The 22,334-nt window shown below is 49.5% G+C and overlaps 1 protein-coding gene across 3 annotated transcripts; it reads left to right on the top strand.

Moving 5' to 3' along the window:
* Positions 1-78: 78 nt before the first annotated feature.
* TAP1 (transporter 1, ATP binding cassette subfamily B member) lies at positions 79-18,251 on the top strand. Of its 3 annotated transcripts, none has more exons than XR_014507544.1 (11): positions 79-2,013; positions 3,497-3,611; positions 3,720-3,850; positions 6,651-6,856; positions 8,290-8,487; positions 10,157-10,285; positions 10,851-11,039; positions 11,667-11,840; positions 13,388-14,090; positions 14,148-15,601; positions 15,776-16,127. XR_014507544.1 is itself a non-coding variant. In XM_083425171.1 (11 exons), exons 1-11 carry the CDS (start codon positions 1,494-1,496, stop codon positions 16,443-16,445), a joined length of 2,208 nt encoding a protein of 735 aa, XP_083281297.1. In that variant the 5' UTR covers positions 79-1,493; the 3' UTR covers positions 16,446-18,251. The 3 variants fall into 3 exon arrangements, 1 of the variants encoding a protein (XP_083281297.1); XR_014507545.1 differs by having other exon boundaries at positions 13,388-13,547; positions 15,161-15,601; positions 15,776-16,108; XM_083425171.1 differs by lacking the exon at positions 15,776-16,127 and adding an exon at positions 16,197-18,251 and having other exon boundaries at positions 13,388-13,547; positions 15,161-15,297.
* The last annotated feature ends 4,083 nt before the right edge of the window (positions 18,252-22,334 follow it).

Below are 22,334 nucleotides of genomic sequence, written 5' to 3'. Positions count from 1 at the left end.
CGATGGCCAAGTCTGCCTTTGGTGCCCCTGGATGGGGCTCTGGGTCTTCAGGCATCCCAAGCCGCTTCCCCAGCGCTCAGATTACTGGCAGCCAGCTCTCCGGAGCTTGCGGGACACTTGATCCTCCGGGGATCCGCTCCAGAACCTGTTGCCAAAGCCGAGGCTCACATTTCTAAATGAATGAATGAATGAACGCGCGTTAACCCTCCGGCATGCGGAATAATCGCGATGGCGAGAGTGGTCCAGAGCATGTGCAGAGTACAAGGCCTTCCTCGCACAGATCGAGGCTACGGGGCGGGGCAAATAGGGGGATTCGCACGTGCAAAGGACGCCCTGCACGCTGATGGTGAGAGAAGGCGAGAGAGACCGTTGAGCATTGGGGTTGGACTACAGGACCTCTGGGGTGCCCTACCAGCTCCATAATTCCCCGGTGCTTAGTCGACGTCTCTGCTGCATCCGTGGCGGCGGCGGCGCCCGTGTGCCCAGGCGGCTGTGAAAACGCACCTCCCTGATATTCTGTGCAAGAAGCACGTGTGGACGGGCGGACACGCGTGTTTCTTTTTTCAAAATGGCAATAAATCGGAAAGTGGAATGTAAATGCCCTAGCCAGATGCAGAGCGTGTGTTTTCACCCCTAGGAAACTCCTTCCTGCTTTTTCCTGCTGCCTGACAAAATCCAACTGGTGAAGCTTGCCCATTGCATCTCCGCGCATCTAGTAGGGAAAGCTTCACTGGTTGAATCGCCGCCTGCCCTGCAGACATAATTTATCCTGCCAGAGACACAAAGCCATTTGCAACTCCCTTCCCCCTCCAGTCCTTACTAACGGGCCTTTTCCTTCTCGTCCTCTAGCCCTTCCCACTTCTGAGATACTTCTGAACTACCAAACTACTTTCGTTTTCCACTTCCCAGAAACGGCCGCGCTTCCCTGAAGAGCCGAGCTCGTCGGAGGGGCTTTCCAGAGAAGAGAGGCGCGGCTGACGGAAGGCTGCAAACCTCTCTCCCCTTTTGACTCCAGTTCCACTTTAAGCTCCCGGGATATACAAAACACACCCGAAGCTGTTCCTTTAAAAAATCCGTGTTTTTATTCCCTGGCGCAAAGAGGCGCGAGGAGGCGTAGGGCCGCCAGAGGGCGCGCCGTCGCCCTTCCTTTTAACCTCTTTTAGCGACGCCGATTTGCAGCAGAAAGAAACTTTCCGGCTGGATCGAGCCGATCAGCTCCGTCCTCCGTTGGAAACGGAGAACTGGGTGCGCGGCTGCAGATTTGCGGCGGCGGCGGGTGCTGCTTCTTCCTTGGGCGCCTGCTTTTCCCCCAGATGAGATCTTTGGCCTGATGGTTTGCTGCTTTGTTCCCAAATGAGATCTTTGGCCTGATCCGGATTCTTGATTGATTTCTTTTTCAGTGGGGCTTTCCAGAACTGCACTTTGCCGGCCTCTCCTCCGGAGGCAGCTGCTCCTCTCTGTCTCTCTCTAGGATCCTGCCAGCTGCAGAGAAGATGAAGCCCTCTTGGCTGCCCTGGGTCTGGATCCCCCCAGTGGCGCTCCTGGACTTCTTCACCCTCCGCCTGGCCTGGCATCTGCTGAGACTGCCCTGGTGGAGCCCCCTGGGGGCGTCCTGGGCCGCTGCCCTGGCGCGGTGCCTGCTGCTGACCCTCTCGGCTTGTGCCACCACCTGCTGTGGGGGACCCGGGGTCCCGGGGACCCTCCAAGACAGCCTCCTGCCTGCAGCACTCCTCCTCAGCTTCCTGGTCCCCTGCTACACAACCCTGCAATACCTGTTTCTGTCTGAAGGGGTCGCTCTAGAGCTGGCGCACGGCTGGGCCCGGGCAGATGTGTTTGCCCTCAGCTATGTTGTTGTGGGGGCATCTGTCCTGTTGTGGCACCACCTCGCCCCCCGCAGGAAGGGGGAGGTGGAGACGAAATCTTCTGCGTCCTTTTGGCGCCTTGTCGCCACCATGAGGCCAGATGTGCTGAGGTTCATAGCCATCGCTGTGCTGCTGGTGGTCTCGTCCTTGGGTAAGTGAGTGGTTGTGGGTGGGTGGGGGTCCCAAACCTACCCCCTAGCTTCATTCTAGCCCCCTTCCCAGCTCTATCTCTGGCGCAGAGTTTTACTTGTAATAATAATAATATTTATTAAAAGGTAAAGGGACCCCTGCCCGTACGGGCCAGTCTTGCCAGACTCTAGGGTTGTGCGCCCATCTCACTCAAAGAGGCCAAGGGCCAGCGCTGTCCGAAGACACTTCCGGGTCACGTGGGCAGCGTGACATCGCTGCTCTGGCGAGCCAGAGCCGCACACGGAAACGCCGTTTACCTTCCCGCTAGTAAGCGGTCCCTATTTATCTACTTGCACCCGGGAGTGCTTTCGAACTGCTAGGTTGGCAGGCGCTGGGACCGAACAACGGGAGCGCACCCCGCCGCGGGGATTCGAACCGCCAACCTTTCGATCGGCAAGCCCTAGGCGCTGAGGCTTTTACCCAAAGCGCCACCCGCGTCCCATATAATATTTATTATTATTCTATTATTTTTGCCCATCTGGACAGGTCTCCCCAGCCACTCTGGGTGTCTCCCAACAGAATATTATTAATAATAAAGCGATAAAACATCAAACATTAGAGACTTCACTAAACAGGGCTGCCGTCAGATGTTTTCTAAAAGTAAGAATTACCCCTCTGGGTCCACCTCTCTTTGCATCCTGAGGGTGTCTGTGCAGCGAGACGAGTGGTTTGCTTGTGGGAAGCCACCAAGAAACCTGACATCCTCTTTGTATTCATCCAGCCTTTTTCTTTGGGACGTTTATGGATGCTCCTGATCCTCCCAGCATCTTGTAGCAATGAGTCCCACAGTTTAATTGTAGTCTAGATCATGTGTGGAGGAATGCTGGCAGGTGTTCATCTGACCTGCCGGTGGCTGGTTTCAATTTATTGGTTGTTTTCACCCAACACCATCTACTCAGATGCAACGAATGCAAATTTCAGCCAAAGTTTCAGCATTCCTCGCCGCCTTTGATTTGAGGCCTGGGCGCAATTTCCTCGCAGCTTCAGGACTAGATTAAGTTTGGTGCATGATAACAGAGACATTGCTGGGCTGGGCACGTAGTAGGCCCAGGGGTGGCAACTTGAATAAAATATTGTGGGGGCCCAGGTAAGCCCCTCCCCACATAATCAATCACATGACGCAGTACACACACACACACACACACACGTTTGAATGGCCATCAGCTTTTCCTCAAATATTTTATTGTGGGGGACCGAAGCCCCCAGGATCCCTAGAAATTGGCTCCTATGAGCCGGCCGGAATATACAGAGGGCTCCGGGTTGGCGAAGACTGAGCTGTCGCCTGAGAAAGGGGGATACAGCACAGTCTAGGCCTGCTACACCCCACTTCTCACACCGAAACCGAAGCCTCCAGCTCCTGTTACCCCCACCTCCACCCCACGCCTACCATTTTGTCCCTGGGTTGCCCGAGTCCTGAGGGTCTCCCCCCCTTTTGTGTGTCGTAGGGGAGATGGCAATCCCGTACTACACGGGGCACGTGACCGACTGGATCACCGGTGAGGCCGACCCCTCTGCCTTTGAGAGAGCTCTCTGGATGATGTCCGCCCTCACCGTTGGCAGGTACGGAGCAGGTGGAGAGGTTTTAGGAAGGTTTTTTGGGGGGAGAAAGTGGGGTGATGGAAGGCAGAGGTCCACCCTCCCTTTCTGACCTCTCCCTCTCTCTCTCAGCGCTCTGGCTGAGTTCCTGTGCGACTATCTCTACAACACCACCATGAACCACTTCCACACTCGCTTCCAGAGCAACGTCTTCAGAGCCGTCCTGCGACAGGAAGTCGGCTTTTTCCACGCGAACAAGACAGGTAAAACCAGACTCTGCACTGAATGGGACTTGTCTTTACATTTAGGTACAGTGGTGCCCCGCAAGACGAATGCCTCGCAAGACGGAAAACCCGCTAGACGAAAGGGTTTTCCGTTTTGGAGGTACTTCACAAAACGAATTTGCTATGGGCTTGCTTCGCAAGACGAAAATGTCTTGCGATTCCTGGGGTTTTTTCCCCCTCCCCGCCTTTTTCCCAAGCCCCTAAGCCGCTTAACAGCTGTTCGCTAAGCCGCTTGACAGCTGATGGCTAAGCCGCCTAACAGCTGATCTAAGCCGCTTATCAGCTGATCTAAGCCGCTAATAGCCTTTTAGCAGCTAATCCGCTAATCCCTTAAGTCTTTAAATAGCCGCTAATAGCCTTTTAGCAGCTAATCCGCTAATCCCTTAAGCCTTTAATAGCCGCTAATAGCGCTAATCCGCTAATGGGCTTGCTTCGCAAGACGAAAAAAACCGCAAGACGAAGAGACTGGCGAAACGGATTCTTTTCGTCTTGCGAGGCACCACTGTACTCTTTTATTTTCTGGATGATTATTGCATCTTTTTTTTCAGATCGCTGCCTCGTGCTAATTTGTATCGTTCCCCCAAAAACAATTTTAAAGCTCTTCTGGAGGTTTAAATCACCGTATTTTTCGCTCCATAAGACGCACTTTTTTCTTCCTAAAAAGTAAGGGGAAATGTCTGTGCGTCTTATGGAGTGAATGCGTGGTCCCTGGAGCCGAATTGCCCAGGGGCGAAAAGCAGATCATGTTTTGTGGTTTTTTTTAAAGAGGGAAGTAGGTGTTGAAACAAAGCAAAAACGTGGTTACAAAGCACGGATCCACATGGATTCTCAGGATTTTTGCATTTGTTGTTTAGTCGTTTAGTCACGTCTGACTCTTTGTGACCCCATGGACCAGAGCACGCCAGGCACTCCTGTCCTCCACTGCCTCCTGCAGTTTGGTCAAACTCATGCTGGTAGCTTCAAGAATTTTTGCATTGGGTCACCCCAAATTCACTGTCAAATCACATAGCATGTCTGTGGCTACAGCCTGCACCCAAAAAACACGCATCCATTGTTTCGTGGGGCCCCAATGGTCCAAAAACGTGGTTACAAAGCATGGATCCTCAGGATTTTTGCATTGGGTCACCCCAAATTCACCGTCAAATCACATATCATGTCTGTGGCCACAGCATGAACCACAAAAATCATACATCCACTGTTTCGTTCAGAATATTGTTTTTCTTGTTTTCCTCCTCTGAAAACTAGGTGCGTCTTATGGAGCGAAAAATACAGTGTTTGTTTATTGCTTTTATATGCCGCCTTTTCCTCCAAGGAGCTCGAAGGTGGCACACGTGGTTCTTCCCCATTTAATCCCCCTACAACTGCCATGTGAGGTAGACCGGGCTGAGAGGCAGCGACAGACCCAAGACTTCAGGGCCCAGCGGGGACTTGAACCCTGGTTCCTTTTATTTTATGGCTGTGTCCACATAGTCGGCTTACAATGCAGTTAGCTCGTCCTTTTTCTCAATTTGGATTGAAGCTGGGGGGGTTTTAGCGGTGGGGGGAACCCATCAAAATGTAGCATTTCCAAAGAAACAACAAGGTACTTATTTGGTGGCCCAAATCACGCGTAGTCTGCTTCCTGAACCAGCAGCGCTCGCCTCTACATAGTTCCATCCATATTTCAGACATCGTGATATATTGATACATTGCAATGTTTAGCTGCTGATATATCGCTATGTTGAAATCCGGATATCGCCCAACCCCTAGAGCACTGTGGAAGTAGAGTTAAATGGGCGATTGCAAATCGCCTTCAGGCTTCTGTGAAAGGTGATTTGTAAATTGTAACAAATAAATATTAAAACAAAAACAAAAAACACTTCCTCTGAAAAGTGCACTCTCTGCCCCCAAATCCTGATGATGGCGGTGCTGGGCTCGAGGATCTAACCCCCCACAGGGGGGGAATTTGATTTTTAAGGGGGGCAATTTGAGAACATTTAGACCAAGTTAAAGGCCTTTTAGGCTTTCCCCCATGTGAAAATGAGTTTACTTTTTAAAAAAATAAGAATTATATGTCAGTGGGGGGAGGGGGTGGCATCAGGATTTTAGAGATGCTTAGGTGGGGCACAGCCAAAAAAAGGTTGGGAACCACTGATCTAACCCAACATAATTCAACACAGGTCCTCATTTATTTCCGGGCTCATCCAAACAACACACGTTTTCCTCAAAATCTGAAAAGCAGGAGTGGATTTCAGCTGCTCTGGTTTGTTTGGAAAGTTTTCACATTCCTGGAAATGCAGAGTTGTTCTGCCTGGCCTTTGGCTTGGAATCTACTTGATCCCCTCCCCCACTATCCTTTTTCCTTTCTCTTTCTGTGATGGAACTCCTATCTGGGGACTTCCCTGGCTTTTTTTCTGGCCCAGTCTGGATAGTTGGCCTTGGTAAAGATTTGACGTTTTCATCCCCAAAAAGTTTTTGATTTGAGTTTCTACTGAAATGAGGCTGCGTTTTAAGTTTAACGTTGTATTTTAATCTTGTTTTTAAGTTATGTTTTAATCAATTGTTTTGCGCCTGGTGTTAGCTGCTCTGAGCCCAGTCTTGGCTGGGGAGGGTGGGGTAGAAATAAAATTTATTATTGTTATTATTATTATCGGGGATAGAAGACATTTTATTTGGAATAATCCCCCCACCCGGTTTTCCTTGCATATATTATACAGCTGTTGGGTCATCTTCGCTTACCTTGAACCTTGCCCAGATATTTCCTCTATTGTCCCACCATCCTTGACCTCCTTCCTTACAGGGGACATCACTTCCCGGGTGACGACTGACACGGACACCATGAGCGAGGCCCTCAGCAGCGACCTCAGCCTGCTGATGTGGTACCTGATGCGAGGGGTCTTCCTCTACGCCATGATGCTGTGGCTGTCGGTGCCCTTGACCCTCTTCGTCACGGTGGCCCTGCCCTTCATCCTGCTGGTGCCAAAGCTCTCTGGGAAATTTCACAAGGTACCCAAATAACCAGGAGTGCCATGCAGGGTCCTGCTGGGCGTCATTCGAACTTGGTACCCCATCTCTTTCTCTCGACAAGGCTGTTGTGTCCCCCCCCCCCATAACTGGTATTCAGTGGTAGTGGGTAGATTCACATTGTATAGAAAACTCCCCCTCAAATAATCCTGGGAACTAGTTTGTTGAGGGTGCTGGGAATTGTAGCTCTCTGAGGTGAAAGCTGTGCTTTTTTTGGTTTTATATCTTGATTTTATTCTGAGACCCCTGGGTATAGGGCGGCATATAAAGTCTAATAATAATAATAATAATAATTAATGAACTTCTCAGGATTCTTTGTGCTTCCGATGTGGGTCTTTCTTTAGACTGCCCCTAAAAAGGAGAGAGAGAGAGACTCTGCCAACTATGATCAACTGAAGTAAATGTGACCGCCACTTAAGGGGCAGTTTCTGTGCTCTAATTTCCCTGCTTCTGCCCCCTACCGAAACTCGTCAGTTTTTAGGAGAAATGGCCGTCTCTGAAAAGGGATGCAAGGAATATTTGGTGTTTCGTTGGAGGGGATGCCAGGAAAATGGGAATTATGTCCCACATGTGGTGGAATATAGCTACCCCCAAGTGTGTTTTATAAGCTGGTCTCCGACCGTAATAAAGTATGTATCTATCTAGCTATTAATGATAAATTAACAGGTGCCATTAAGGTAAGATGTGGAATATGCAGGAGAAATGATTCTGAGGAGATATGGAAGGTGCTTGTAGAATTTAAACGGAAAGGGGTCAAACCATTGCAAGAGGTGTTGAAATTTTTGGATGTTAGATAGTTACAATGGAATGGTCTTGGGGTGGGGTGCTCATTTTTATTCTTATTTATTTAGGATTATTAAGGTAAAGGTAAAGGGACCCCTGACCATTAGGTCCAGTTGTGACCGACTCTGGAGTTGCGGCACTCATCTTGCTTTATTGCCCGAGGGAGCCAGCATACAGCTTCCAGGTCATGTGGCCAGCATGACTAAGCCGCTTCTGGCGAACCAGAGCAGCGCACGGAAACGCCGTTTACCTTCCCACCGGAGCAGTACCTATTTATCTACTTGCACTTTGACGTGCTTTCGAACTGCTAGGTTGGCAGGAGCAGGGACCGAGCAACGGGAGCTCACCCCGTCGCGGGGATTCGAACCGCTGACCTTCTGATCGGCAAGTCCTAGGCTCAGTGGTTTAGACCACAGCACCACCCGCATCCCTATTTAGGATTATTACTTTGTAATAGATAGATAGATAGATAGATAGACAGACAGATAGATAGATAGATAGATGATAGATAGATAGATAGAAACAAGTTCCTTGTCCTGTTTCTTTTCTTTCCTCCCTTCCTTCCTTCCTTCCTTCCTGTTTTTTGCTTCCCCAGCGCCTGGTCCACTGACCCACCTTTTCTCCTCTCCCAGAACCTGGCGCTGCAGGTCCAGGAGTCGCTCGCCAAGGCCAACGAAGTGGCCACAGAGACCTTCCAGGCCATCTCCACCGTCCGCAGCTTTGCCAACGAGGACGGCGCCGCTCGGCGCTACGACGAGAAGCTGCAGGAGACCTACAAGCTGAACAAGTGGGAGGCCGTGGCCTACGCGGCCTCCATGTGGACTAGCGACGTAAGGGACCCAAAGTGCTCCATTTTGGGTGGGGCGGGGGATGGAGACGGAGGCCGGAATTGGGCCGCGGGGCTCTTTGGGGTTTCTGAAACAACTGGAAAGTGCAACCTTTGGGAAGGCTGAGACGGAGGGAAGGATGTGGGGCCTCCCAGGGTGGATTGTGGCTCAGTGGCACTGTCTGCAGAACGTGGTGGGTTCGATCCCTGGCACTTCCAGGGAAAGCAGGAAATGCCTCCCCACCCAAAAAAAAACTCCAATGAGCCACTGCTGGTCAATGTAGATCAGGGTGGTCCAACCTGCAGCCATTGGTCACATAGCCTTTTTTGGCAGCAACCACAACAAAAACATATCTTGAAGCCTTAAAAAAAAAAAGTTTTGTGTCATGCATCATTAACAAACATGCATACACCTGTTTGTGTATTAAATTTGTTTAATAATTAAATCTATTAATTGCTTGTTTAATTATATATATTAATTATGTATATTACCGTATTTTTTGCTCTATAAGACTCACTTTTTCCCTCCTAAAAAGTAAGGGGAAATGTGTGTGCATCTTATGGAGTGAATGCAGGCTGCACAGCTATCACAGAAGCCAGAACGGCAAGAGGGATTGCTGCTTTCACTGCGCAGAGATCCCTCTTACTGTTCTGGCTTCTGAGATTCAGAATATTTTTTTTCTTGTTTCCCTCCTCCAAAAACTATGTGCGTCTTATAGAGCGAAAAATGCGGTAAATACAGTGGTACCTCGGGTTACATACGCTTCAGGTTAAAGACTCCGCTAACCCAGAAATAGTGCTTCAGGTTAAGAACTTTGCTTCAGGATGAGAACAGAAATTGTGCTCCAGCGGCAGCAGGAGGCCCCATTAGCTAAAGTGGTGCTTCAGGTTAAGTACACTTTCAGGTTAAGAATGGACCTCCGGAACAAATTAAGTACTTAACCCGAGGTGCCACTGTATATTCCAAACACTTTAATTTACGATATAGAAATGTAATTCACCTTGTGGCCTGCGTGGGTTTTGTACTCTTGCGGCCCACTTTGACCACCCTCGTGTCAATATCACTTAGCTAGATGGAAAGACCATTGCAAACAGTTAAAATTGTTGGTAAGATTGGAATATCACTTGTAGTTTAAGGGTGAATTCTGGATACAATGGAGGTGTAAAAGATTTGGGCTATCACAAAAGATGCAGAAGGAAATGATCAATAACGGGACCCACAAAGGGGAGGATGGAAGTCCAGGAGATTCCTTGGAATCTTGTTTTTGATGATTGATATATGTATGTAAATTTTAATTTGAAAAACCAAATAAATTTAAAACACACACACACACTTAGCTAAATGGACAAAGGATCTGACTCTGTGTAAGACGGCTTCCCTTGTTCCTGTTTAAACACCTTTTTAGAACCATGAGGTCCGGTGTATTATTTTGCCTTTAAGGGAAGGCAATGCGGCCAAGTGGCAGGAAATCTCATTTGCATGCAATAGGTGAATCTCACGTCACCTCTAGGTAGGGCTGGGCGAGACCCCTGCCTGAAACACTGGGAAGTCGCTGCCAGTCAGTGCAGGCTATACTGAGCTGGACAGGCGACCGGTTTGACTCTGGATTTGTCTCAGCTTCAAGCATCCTTGGAGAGGAGTTTCTCCCTCAAGCCCCGTTTTCCTCTTCCAGCTCTCCGGCCTCCTTCTCAAGGTGGGGATTCTCTACTACGGAGGGCGCCTGGTCACTTTGGGAAGCGTCAGCAGCGGAGAACTCGTTACCTTTGTCCTCTACGAAATGGAGTTTTCCGCAGCAGTGAAGGTAAGTTTTTATTTTGGGGGCCAGGGACGCACAGCAGGGCTTGGGTAGGGGGTTCAGGAGAGCAAAGACCAACATAAAGGTAAAGGGACCAATGACTCTGGGGTTGCGGCGCTCATCTCGCTCTATAGGCCGAGGGAGCCGGCGTACAGCTTCCGGGTCATGTGGCCAGCAGGACTAAGCCGCTTGTGGCGAACCAGAGCAGCGCTCGGAAACACCGTTTACCTTCCCTCCAGAGCGGTACCTATTTATCTACTTGCACTTTGACGTGCTTTCGAACTGCTAGGTTGGCAGGAGCAGGGACAGAGCAACGGGAGCTCACCCCGTCACGGGGATTCGAACCACCGACCTTCTGATCGGCAAGCCCTAAGCTCTGTGGTTTATCCCACAGCGCCACCCACGTCCCTAAAGCCCAACATAGGGGAAAGGAAAAGGTGCCGAGGTCCCTGGCGATATTTCCAGCTAGGTCTGAGAATCTGACAATACTGAATTTGAGGGACCAGTGACCTGGCCCCTGGCTCCTCCAATGCTTCCTCCATCACAGATTTTCTCCTTCCCCTCTTTGCAGGTCCTGCTCTCCGTTTCTCCACGTGTAGAAAAAGCTGTGGGCTCCTCTGAGAAGCTTTTTGAGTACATCGACCGGACACCCCAGATTAGCTCTTCGGGGACGCTAACACCCCAAGATCTGCAGGGGCACGTTTTGATGCGAGATGTCTCGTTCTGCTACCCCGACCGGGAAGGCCCTCCTGTGCTGAAGGTACTTTGGGAGAAAGGGAAGGAAGGAGCTGGGAATTAGGGTGGAGGGGAGACAGAGCCCCAGAAGGGGGCACAAAGAGAACTTTGGGCAGACTAGCCGAGACTCTTAGAGGGGGAACCTGAATGGAATAAAGCTGGGTAGCTCAGTCAGAAGAGCACGAGACTCTCAATCTCAGGGCCATGGGTTCAAGTCCTGCATCAGGCAAAAGATTTCTGCATTGCAGGGGGCTGGACGTTTGGGACCCCCAAAACTGACATGGATAATGTGCAGTATATTTGACCTTGCCCCCAACACTGCCACCGCTTGGCATGTTGTTGTTTAGTTGTTTAGCCGTGTATGACTCTTCGTGACCCCCTGGACCAGAGCACGCCAGGCACTCCTGTCTTCCACTGCCTCCCGCAGTTTGGTTAAACTCATACTGGTAGCTTCGAGAACACTGTCCAGCCATCTCGTCCTCTGTCGTCCCCTTCGCCTTGTGCCCTCCGTCTTTCCCAGCATCAGGGTCTTTTCCAGGGAGTCTTCTCTTCTCATGAGGTGGCCAAAGTATTGGAGCCTCAGCTTCAGGATCTGTCCTTACAGTCAGCACTCTGGGCTACCTGAGCCTATTTCATTCTCTCCTGCCCACAGGGAGTGTCCCTAGAGCTGCGCCCTGGCACGGTGACAGCCCTGGTGGGCCCTTCGGGGTCGGGCAAGAGCACCCTTGTGGCTTTGCTGGAGCGGTTCTACGAGCCCCAGAGCGGGCAGGTGACCCTGGATGGCAGAGAGCTGAGCAAATACGACCACCGTTTCCTGCATGAAAAGGTAAGGGAGAATCTCGCCCCAGAACAGAGAGCGAAGGTGCCTTTCTTGTATTTCAGCAGGTCCCCTAATTTTTGGTTGCTTTCTCCAAAGCCCATTCTCCATATCTTTTGAGCAACTTTTGCAATCGGCATCATCTTATACAACACAGGAAAGCACCTGTTGAGAGCAGAGGGCAATTTTCAGCCTTGGTTTTGCTTCATCAGCCTGTCAGCCTCCTTTTCTCCAGCTGGAGTCATTTTAGAACCACTTTCCAGTTCCATGCAAAGGATGGACTAATCTGTCATAGTTTAGTCATGCTGATGCTCACTCATAGGTCCGTTCCGAGTTGTGCATATTATTAAAAAAAGAGTGCACAAAAAGTCTTCATATTGCATGCATTTTAATGCACCCCTAAGATGCATGCTTCTCAAGGCATCCATCTTTGAAACCCGCATTTAGTACACGTCTCTTACGGAAAGAATATTTTTGTGCAGATAAACTGTCCCAAATGCTTGAGAAGTGCATTGTCCCCAATTTATCCCTAGTTCTGAAGCTTTCTTTCCTAAGAATTTTGTAACCTTGTGATCTATACTCTTATTGGATAGTTGTATACAGTGGTACCTTGGGTTACAGGCGCTTCAGGTTACAGACTCCGCCAACACAGAAATAGTACCTCGGGTTAAGAACTTTGCTTCAGAATGAGAACAGAAATTGCACGGTGGCGGGCGGCCCCATTAGCTGAAGTGGTGCTTCAGGTTAAGAAGAGTTTCAGGTTAAGAACAGACCTCCAGAACGAATTAAGTTCTTAACCCAAGGTACCACTGTAGTTTGAAAATTCTTCAGTGTTTTTTCCCCACTTTTAAAAGTGTGTGATCCAACCAGGACTCGCATTCCAATCAGCAAGCAAGTTTAGGTGTGTTGGATCAGTTTTGTGCACCGCAAGGGCAAGCCAAATGAATTCCTCTTCCTCCCTAGTCTACAAATGCACAGTTCGATTCTCTCTTTTTTTTAAGTAATATTTATTAAAATTTTCAGGATTACAGAAAAGAAGAAAAAATAGGAAACAGCACTACAATACATAATAAATAAATAAAAAAGAAAGAGGAAAGAAGAAAAAAAATACATAAAAACCAATACAGCAATACAACAACAAAAAAGGGGAAAAAAACGAAAAAAAACACAAATCCCATATTGCATATATTGAACTTCCATTTGCTTGTTTCATTGACCTCCTCACACCTCCCTTTTTGTATTCTAGTTTAATTAGTTATTTAGCAAATTCTTTCCATCTTTCTCAATTTTTCTTGACTAATTTATCTTAACAATTTAACCTATTAATTAACTCAGCAAATCCTTCCCATCTTTCCCCATAATCTGTTATTCAATTTGCCTTGATTTATTTAACCTTATCTTACCGTAAAATACCTTAAAGCTTGAAACTTAATACTTATTTATACTTAACTCCTCACATCATTTCTACTAAAGCCACACAGTTGGATTCTCCTTGGCAATACCCTGGAATAAAAGTCTTCCAGATTCTCTAATGAACTCTTCTGCCCTCCCTGCAGGTGGCGCTGGTGAGCCAAAGCCCGGTGCTCTTTGCCCGGTCCTTGCACAGGAACATTGCTTACGGCTTGGGGGAGAAGAGCCGGGAGGAAGTGGCAGGGGTGGCCAGGCGAGTGGGAGCACACCGATTCATTGCCAGGATGAGCTGTGGCTATGACACAGGTAGGGAGCCCCTCCCCAGACCCGCCCAGTTCTCCAAATCCCCCTCTAACCCCTCTTAAGGAATCCATGGGAGGGGATTGTGGCTCAGGGGCAGAGCAGGCGCTCTGCATGCAGAAGGGTTCTGGGTTCAGTCCGTGGCTTCTCCACCTTAACCAAAAGGATTCAGTAGTAGTAACCAGTTCTGGAAAAGACCTCTCCCTGTTTGAGCGGGTGTTGCAAGGGGGGGGGTTTAACGTGGCTTGCACCGTAGGCTGATGCATCTGCACGAGAACAAGGTAGATAGAGGAACCTCCAAACGCCCTAGACCGTCCTCCTTGCACTGACCTGTGTCAGTGTCCTTCAGCATTATCGACTGGTATTCTTAGGGTTGCTGACCTCACTTCCTGCTTCCCTCTTGAAGCATGCTTTCACTCTCTCTCTCCTCTTGAGATGCTAGATCAAGGATGGCATGTTGCATCTCCACCTAGGGTTGCCATATGTCCTGTTTTTCCAGGACATGTCCTCTTTTTTAAAAATGAGAGTCATCCATAGTTAAAAGTAAAGGTAAAGGGACCCCTGACTATTAAGTCCAGTCACGAATGACTCTGGGGTTGCGGCAAGAAGTTGGCAAATGTGTCCTCTTTTTTTGCTCTTCAAAATATGGCAACCCTGCTAGGAAAGACCCCCCTAGTTCTTTTTGTTTGGCAAATATAGATTTCCTTTAATAAATATTAACTTTCTTGTTTCATAAAAAGCCACAAAAACAAAACCCTGGAGCTGAGCTGTAGCTATGGGAGGACTAGCCTTTTTTTTTTTTGCCCTGGGTGAAGCCTCCAGAGGGGCGTCATTGAGACTCCCAGCTTGTGTGTGTCTGTGTGTGTGTGTCTGTGTGTGTGCGCGCAACTGTGCATCAGGGGGTGCCAAACTGGGACTTTGACCCGGGTGAAATAAAGTCTGGTTTTGCCCCTGCCCTGGAATCTCAGTGCGATGATACCATGAAACGTAGGCTCCTTTGTCAGGGATTCTGTTTCAGTTCAGCTTCTGCCAGCAAATGCCCTGTCAGCCGTACATTCATTGTTCTGCCCACTTTTTGCCTCTGGCCCTGCCTGTCACCAGCATGTGGCCCTCAGAAAGTTGAACCATCTGCCCCACAGCCCTGCCAGCCGTGGGATGGGGTAGCAGTGGATCTGGGCAGCCCAAAACATTTTGGCACCAGAGACAGACCCCTAAAGGATTCCCCCCTCCCCGCCAGGGAAGAAGGGGCAAGGGAACAAGGCAAGGAGAAAGATCAACATCAGGATCCACTGCCCCGATGAATCCTGCCGCCTGAGGCAGTTGCCTCACTTTGCCTCATGGGTGGGCCGGCCCCGCATTGGATATTGGTTGCCAAAAGGGAAGGGAAGGTCTTGAGTGTCTGATTTCTTGGCCACTTTTAAGTTGGACCTAGAAATTCTCAGAGAAGATAGGAAGCTGTCTGATAGTGATTCAGACTAAGTCTGTCTAGCTTAGTAATGTCTACACAGGCTGGCAGCAGCTCTCCAGGGTTTAAGGCAGGAGGCAGTCCTAGTTCTGATGGAAGCAAAGGAATTCCTGAAGTGTCTCCCCACTGCTGCCATTTCTGTTCCTCCCTGCAGATGCTGGGGAAACAGGAGGCCAGATCTCGGGCGGCCAAAGGCAGGGGGTGGCCATTGCCCGGGCTCTGATCCGAGACCCCCGAGTGCTGATCTTGGACGATGCCACCAGCGCCCTCGACACGGAGAGCCAGCAGCAGGTAAGATGGGCCCGTGGAGGGGTAGAAGCCCAGAGGCGTGGATGCCTCTACTGTGATATTCCAGGAAAAGGGTCCGATACCTACAGAAATAGATGGTCACTGCAGCAATTCCCCCTGGAGTTTTCATGCCAGGCGGCCAGGAGGATAGAGAGATGTTCCCTCTCCACCCTTTTTGTGGGAAGATTTTACAAGGTGGGGTGCCTATACGCTTAACACCATGCTTGATGGGGGAGGAATAAAAAATCTTTCCCGCAGCCTCTTTCATGTTGAGATGATGATGATCAGGAAGACCAAATTTTTAATTGCATTTTAACCTGTAATTTACATTGGTCCCCCCACCCATTATGTTTTTACTGTAATTTTACTGTTGTTAGCCGCCCTGAGCCTGGCTCTGGCCGGGGAGGGCGGGGTATAAATAAATTTTTTCTTCTTCTTCTTCTTCTTCTTCTTCTTCTTCTTCTTCTTCATTATTAATAAGGAATGGGGAAAATTTATAACTTATCGTAAAAACCATTGTAAACAGTTAAAATTGTTAGTAGGGTTGGAATAGCACTTGTAGTTTAATGGTGAATTTTGGACACGATGGAGAGGTAAAAGATTTGGATTCTCATGCAGGAGGAAATGATTAAGAACAGGACCCACAAAGGAGTGGAGTGGAGTCCAAGAGATTCCTTGGAGTCTTGTTTTTATGTTGCGAGTTGTGACTGTAAAATTATAATTTGAAAAACCAAATAAATAAATCTTATAAAGAAAGACAGAAAAGAAAATGCTGCTTTTCCTGAAGTATGATTCATTTAAGGCACAGGAGCCCTGCAAAAGCAACTCGGGAGGCAACTGGGTTAAGGGGAAGAAGTTGGCTACCTCTCTGCCAGCAAACTCCTTTTTTCTTTACTCCGCAGGTGGAGAAGGAGATCTACGAAGGGGAGGCTCGCCGCAGGCGCTCTGTCTTGCTCATCTCCCACCGCCTGCGCAGCGTGGAGCGTGCCGACCGCATCCTGGTCATGGAAGATGGGGAAATCCAGGAAGAAGGGACCCACCTGGAGCTGATGGAGAAGAAGGGCGTCTACTGGCAGCTGGTGCAGAGGCAGCAGAATGGAGCTGAGGGCAACAACAATGGCTTTGTTGACGTGGACCACGAGCATCTATAGTGGGTTCAGAACTGATGGAGGATCCCTGTCCTAGACCTATGTGGTTGTTGACCATCATCACTGCCTCCTCTTTTGGCAGGAGGGATGGGAAAATGCCTGGCATGCGCCCAATCCACCAGCCTGCAGCTTGTCACCTCAGCTAAGGCAAAAGATCTGAGAGACATAACCTTGCTTAGGACCATTGCCTGCAGAAGGTCCCAGGTTCAGTCCTCTGTGAATAGGTAGAAACACTCCCTTGTCTGAAACCATGGAGACCGGCTGCTGCCAACCAGTGTAGACAGTACTGAGATTGATGGGCCCAATGCTACGAGGCAGCTGCTTCCTCTCCTCCTAATCTCCATGAAATCTTTATTTCAAGGCATCTCCTATATCTGAGAGGGGCAACCCCACAAAATTCCAGCTCTTCGAAACGCATATCTTTACATCTGGAGTTGTCCGTGTGTTTTGGGCCACATCTTGTGATCGATTATGTGGGGGCGAGGCTTACCTGGCTCTGCCACCCCAAAATATTCGAGTTGGCCCCTCTACCGGAGGCCGTTACTCATTTGTTAATCCCTATCTTGTCACAGAAGATCGGCACAACTGAGATTTCAAAACCCGTGCGTGAGAATCACTGTTTATATGAAGGACATGCCAAAGGGTAGAGGACTCGATCCCATGATCCTCTCTGCCTCCCTTACATCAACCCAGAGGTGGCCCACCTCTGTTGTCTGCTTGACCGTCCTCTCACCCCACACTTTCCCTCACTATTGGGGCCATCCCAACAGATTTTGCTGCCTGAGGTAAAAGGCAGGTCATCCCTCGCCCACTCCATGCACAAAAGTCACTTGGGTGGGCAGTCGAGGCCTAACTGTAGCCCTGGCAACCGGGCAGCGTCCTCCATTTTGTTTTGTACGCCGTACTGTAAAAACCCGGTTAATGGCTTCAGTTCTTGTGAGTCGCTTTGGGAGGTTGTGAATCTGAAAAAAGCAGTGGGCCCGGAGTGTGAAGGACCCTTTTTCAGGCCTGAGGGCCACAGTCCCTCATGGGGAGCCTTCCAGGGGCCACCTGATAGATTGGGTGTAGCAACGGAAGCGGCGCTTTCCTTTGTATGGTTACATTTTGGTCATACAGCACAACGGTTTTCTGCAAAATGCGCACACTTCCCCTCTGTTCAGGGGTTGGTCACATCCATGCCGTACTTTCAAAACACTCACGTGCCATATAAACAGGCCCCGCTTCTCCCAGAGTGTCGGAGTAAGACCTGAGTTCAAATCCCCGTTTGGCTCTGAAGCTCAGCGGGTGAACTTGGGCCTGTCCATGGCTCTCAGCCTAGCCTACCTCTCAGGGTTTGGGGGATAAAATGTGGAGGGGGAGAACCATGAATGCCGCTCTGAGCTCATTGGAGCAAAAGGTGGAATGTAAACGTGATAAATTAAATTAGTAGGAAGTAGGAACTGTAGTTGAGAGCGAGGAGACTCCTCATAGAGGGACAAGAGATCAGCTTTTTGGGTGGGTGCCTTGGGCACCCACTGCCCTGCCCACCAGCCCTGAGGCAGCTGCCTCACCCTGCTTAACGGCCACGGGTCTCGAGTGGACAATTTCCGTTCTGTATTACGCAATAACATGGAGACGAGGAGCTCTTGGGGGCTGTGCTCTGAGATGTTATCTTTTTCCTCAAATAGGACTAGGCAACCGCTTAAAATGCTGAGGTTTTTGTTTCATTTTCCAGGGGGAGAAATCTGCTTTTGTGTGTTTCTTACGTGTGCAAACAGATAAATGTGCTTTGTTGTAGATGTGTATAAATTAAAACACACTTTTTATGTGGGGTTTTCTCTTCTGCGGTTTTTCACTGTAAAGCATGGATCTCGTTCCCCCAGGACACCTTTCTATACGGCCACTGTATATCCTTGAACTATGGTCACCCTGTTTTTCTCTTCCCTCCCACCCCTGGCCCAGCCACCCTGGTGTCCTCCAAAAGTTGTTGGGTTGAAACAACTATCAGGCCTTCCGTTGCAGTCCAGCATGTTCAGGGCACTAGCTCAGGGGTCAGCAAACTTTTTCAGCAGGGGGCCGGTCCACTGTCCCTCAAACCTTGTGGAGGGCCGGACTATATTTGGGGGGGGGGAATGAACGAATTCCTGTGCCCCACAAATAACTCAGTGATGCATTTTAAACAAAAGCACACATTCTATTCACGTAAAAACCCAGGCAGGCCCCACAAATAACCCAGAGATGCATTTTAAATAAAAGGACACACTCTACTCATGTAAAAACAGACTGATTCTTGGACCGTCCGTGGACCGGATTTAGAAGACGATTGGGCCGAATCCAGCCCCTGGCCCTTAGTTTGCCTACCCATGCACTAGGTGGTTGAAGGTTGTTCCACCACAACACGTAGAGTGGTATCTCGGGTTACAGACACTTCAGGTTACAGACTCCGCTAACCCAGAAATAGTACCTCGGGTTAAGAACTTTGCTTCAGGATGAGAACAGAAATCGTGTGGTGGCAGCGGGAGGCCCCATTAGCTAAAGTGGTCCCTCAGGTTAAGAACAGTTTGAGGTTAAGAATGAACCTTCAGAACGAATTAAGTTCTTAACCCAAGGTACCACTGTAATGGGAAGGTTATGAACAGATTTTGAATCTCCTCACCAGTTGCTGCCACCTCTCTGCCTAACCGACCTCAGGACAGTGGGGTTAATCATCACCTGTTGCTACAGAAAGGCAAGACTTTGTGCACATGTAAGCCCTGAGGTCATCTAGTCCACCCCCCTGCAATGCAGGAATCACAGCTAAAGCATCCAGGACAGATGGCCAGCCAACCTCTGCTTTAAAACCTCCAGGAAATTAGAGTCCACAACCTCCCAAGGGAGACCGTTCCACTGTCAGACAGCTCTTCCTGTCAGAAAGCCCTTCCTAATGTTGAGTCGGAATCTCCATTCTGGTAACGTGAAGCCCTTGGGTTGAGTCCTACCTCCAGAGCAGGAGAAAACAAGCTTGCTCCCTCTTCCATGTGACAGCCTTCAGTTATTTGAAGACAGTGGCGTAGCGTGGGGGGTGCAGGGGGGCCGGCCGCACCGGGCGCAGCATCTGGGGGATAGGGTTAGGGGGCGCAAATCCACGGGTTAGGGGGCGCAAATTACTTGCCTTGCCCCGGGTGCTGACAACCCACGCTACGCCACTGTTTGAAGATGGCTATCTCCTCTTGGTTGCCTCTTTTCCAGTGGAAAGAGCCAGTTTACTTCCAGGACGGAGTTCAGGAAGGTGAACATCAGCGAGAAGACTACAGAACATGGAAAAATCATTAGAGCCGGGTTAGGGCAGCTGTGGCCCTCCAGATGATGCTGAACTCCTAACCCCCAACAGAAGCCAGCAGGGCCAGTGGTCAGAGCTGGAGCCCAGCAGCGTCTAGAAGGGTCACCGTGTGATGTGGTGTCTCTGTGCATAAGTGTTTCCTGCCCGTTCCTTAACCAGGCTCCAGACTTGCAGCATGACATCAGGGGAAAACCCCAGGGCTATAATTAACTTCCAGCTCAGCGAGAGTTTGGCTTGTCCTCCTCTCTAATTTCCCGTCCTGCCTCAAGAGCTACACAACGGGCAGGAATCCACCTCGTGCAGCTGTTCCCAGGACTGGAGAGTTGGCAGGAGGTTTTTTGTTTGTTTTTCCACTGCAGCCAAAGGCACAGGAGCCCCGCTTGAAGAAGCAAGTTGGCAACCCTTTCCTAGGAAAGCGGATCTTTGCAAACAGCGGGTGCTTTAAGGGCCGGGCCGGGGAGGCCAGCTATCCAGGGCCTCGTTCTGCAGAAATAGCAGGGGCCGCTTTTGAAATCAGGGAAATAATGCAAAAGTCCAGAATCTAACATAATTGCAATTGCAGCAGAGCTGCGGTTTTATGGGGCCTGGAAGGTGGACTTTGTGGGTTGATCAGGAAGGCAAGGGGGAAGGGCAAGAACACTGGCCATCTGCTGCTTCTCTTCTTCCTCTATCGCGTCGATCTAACAGGCAGGAAGCGGCCCGTGTGGTTTCCTCTCCTCCCGCCCCTCCTAGTACAGCGCCTGGCACACCGCCCAGCTGATAAACTTAGTCGTGTCCCGCCGAACCAATGGCTAAAGAAGGCATGGGGTGCGTCATCAGTTGCTGGGTAGATTCGGTCACGCAAGGTTGGAACCATCGGGGATTCCCCCTGCCGGCCGCCGCGGCGCGTGTAGCCAGCGCCGCCTAGCGGTTGAAAGGAGCAGTTCAGCGCACCAGTGGCTCGCTTTTCAACCAATTTGTAGCTGCTATTGACAATGTTTCACGAATTCTGTGCTCGCTTTACTTTTTTTTTGCCAGCAAGCGAGACCTCCTATATTTGCAGGCTGCAACCCTGAGCATAATAAAGGCTAGAGAGTTTTTATTAGGATCAGAATGAAAAGAAGCCGCTCTTCATTTTACTGTGATTGAAACTGCATGCTGGAGATTTAAAAAATAAATAAATCAGAATGGAGTTGCGGCTGTTGAAGTCACGTCTGTTCCCAACCCAGCGATGGGTACCGTGCCCTATTCCAGAGCGCACCCTCTTGCAGGGCCTGCGAGACCCCGATTCACCAAATGCACACTCCTGCACAGGGCCGGATTTCGTTTTGATGAGGCCCTAAACGACTGAAGGTAATGGGCCCTTGATATGTCCAGCTGTCCTTTGTCATCAACAAATTGCCGCTGTTTTTTGTGTTGAATATACCGGTATGCTATATGGTAATTTATGGACCTAATAGGTATCTAAAGCCATTTGCACATAACAAATAGGAGCCAGCACAACACAAAACACTGTTGCTGTATGTAGGTTTTATTTTATTTGGTTTTTTATCTTATAATTTGAAAATGTACATCCAGTTTTTTTTTCTTTAATTTTTTTGGGGTCTCCCAACGAGAGTGGGGCCCTAAGCTATAGCTTGTTTAGCTTATACATAAATCCGGCACTGCAAGTCTTGCAGGAGTGCATTGGGAACGAAGGTAGCACCCAACTCAGGTTGCCACAATTATTCGTTTGTTGTTGTTGTTTAGTCATGTCCGACTCTTCGTGACCCCCTGGACCAGAGCACGCCAGGCACTCCTGTCTTCCACTGCCTCCTGCAGTTTGGTCAAACTCATGTTCTTCGAGAACAGTGTCCCACCATCTCGTCCTCTGTCGTCCCCTTCTCCTTGTGCCCTCCATCTTTCCCAACATCAGGGTCTTTTCCAGGGAGTCTTCTGTTCTCATGAGGTGGCCAAAGTCTTGGAGCCTCAGCTTCAGGATCTGTCCTTCCAGTGAGCACTCAGGGCTGATTTCCTTCAGAATGGAGAGGTTGGATTTTCTTGCAGTCCATGGGACTCTCAAGAGTCTCCTCCAGCACCATAATTATTCGTTTAGTTGCAGCTTTTTTGCAGTCTCTTCTTACGTTCTCCTTCCTTTTAAAGGTTTTAAAGCAGATGTTCGAATGGCTGTCTGTCATGGATGCCTCAGCTGAGATTTCTGCCTTGCAAGGGGGTTGGGCTAGATGACCCTCGGGGTCCCTTGCAAGTTCTAACACCAGTGGGAAGGCTGCAAGCAAGAAGAGCACTCTCCCCAGTTGCAAGCTCTCCAGCAACTGGCAGAGGCATTTACTGCTTCACATGGTGGGGGGACATAGCCATGAGCTCTGCAAGTGCGGCTTTCTCCAAGACTGGAGTGCAGTGTTTGAGGACCGGGACATTCACAGGGAAACCAAAATGCTTATAGAATCATAGAGTTGGAAGAGACCACAAGGGCCATCGAGTCCAACCCCCTGCCAAGCAGGAAACACCATCAGAGCACTCCTGACATATGGTTGTCAAGCCTCTGCTTAAAGACCTCCAAAGAAGGAGACTCCACCACACTCCTTGGCAGCAAATTCCACTGTCGAACAGCTCTT

This window comes from Podarcis tiliguerta (genome assembly GCF_965153285.1).
Source record: "Podarcis tiliguerta genome assembly, chromosome: 2".
In the NCBI taxonomy this organism is placed as follows: domain Eukaryota; kingdom Metazoa; phylum Chordata; class Lepidosauria; order Squamata; family Lacertidae; genus Podarcis; species Podarcis tiliguerta.
This window is presented reverse-complemented; position numbering and strand designations above follow the sequence as displayed.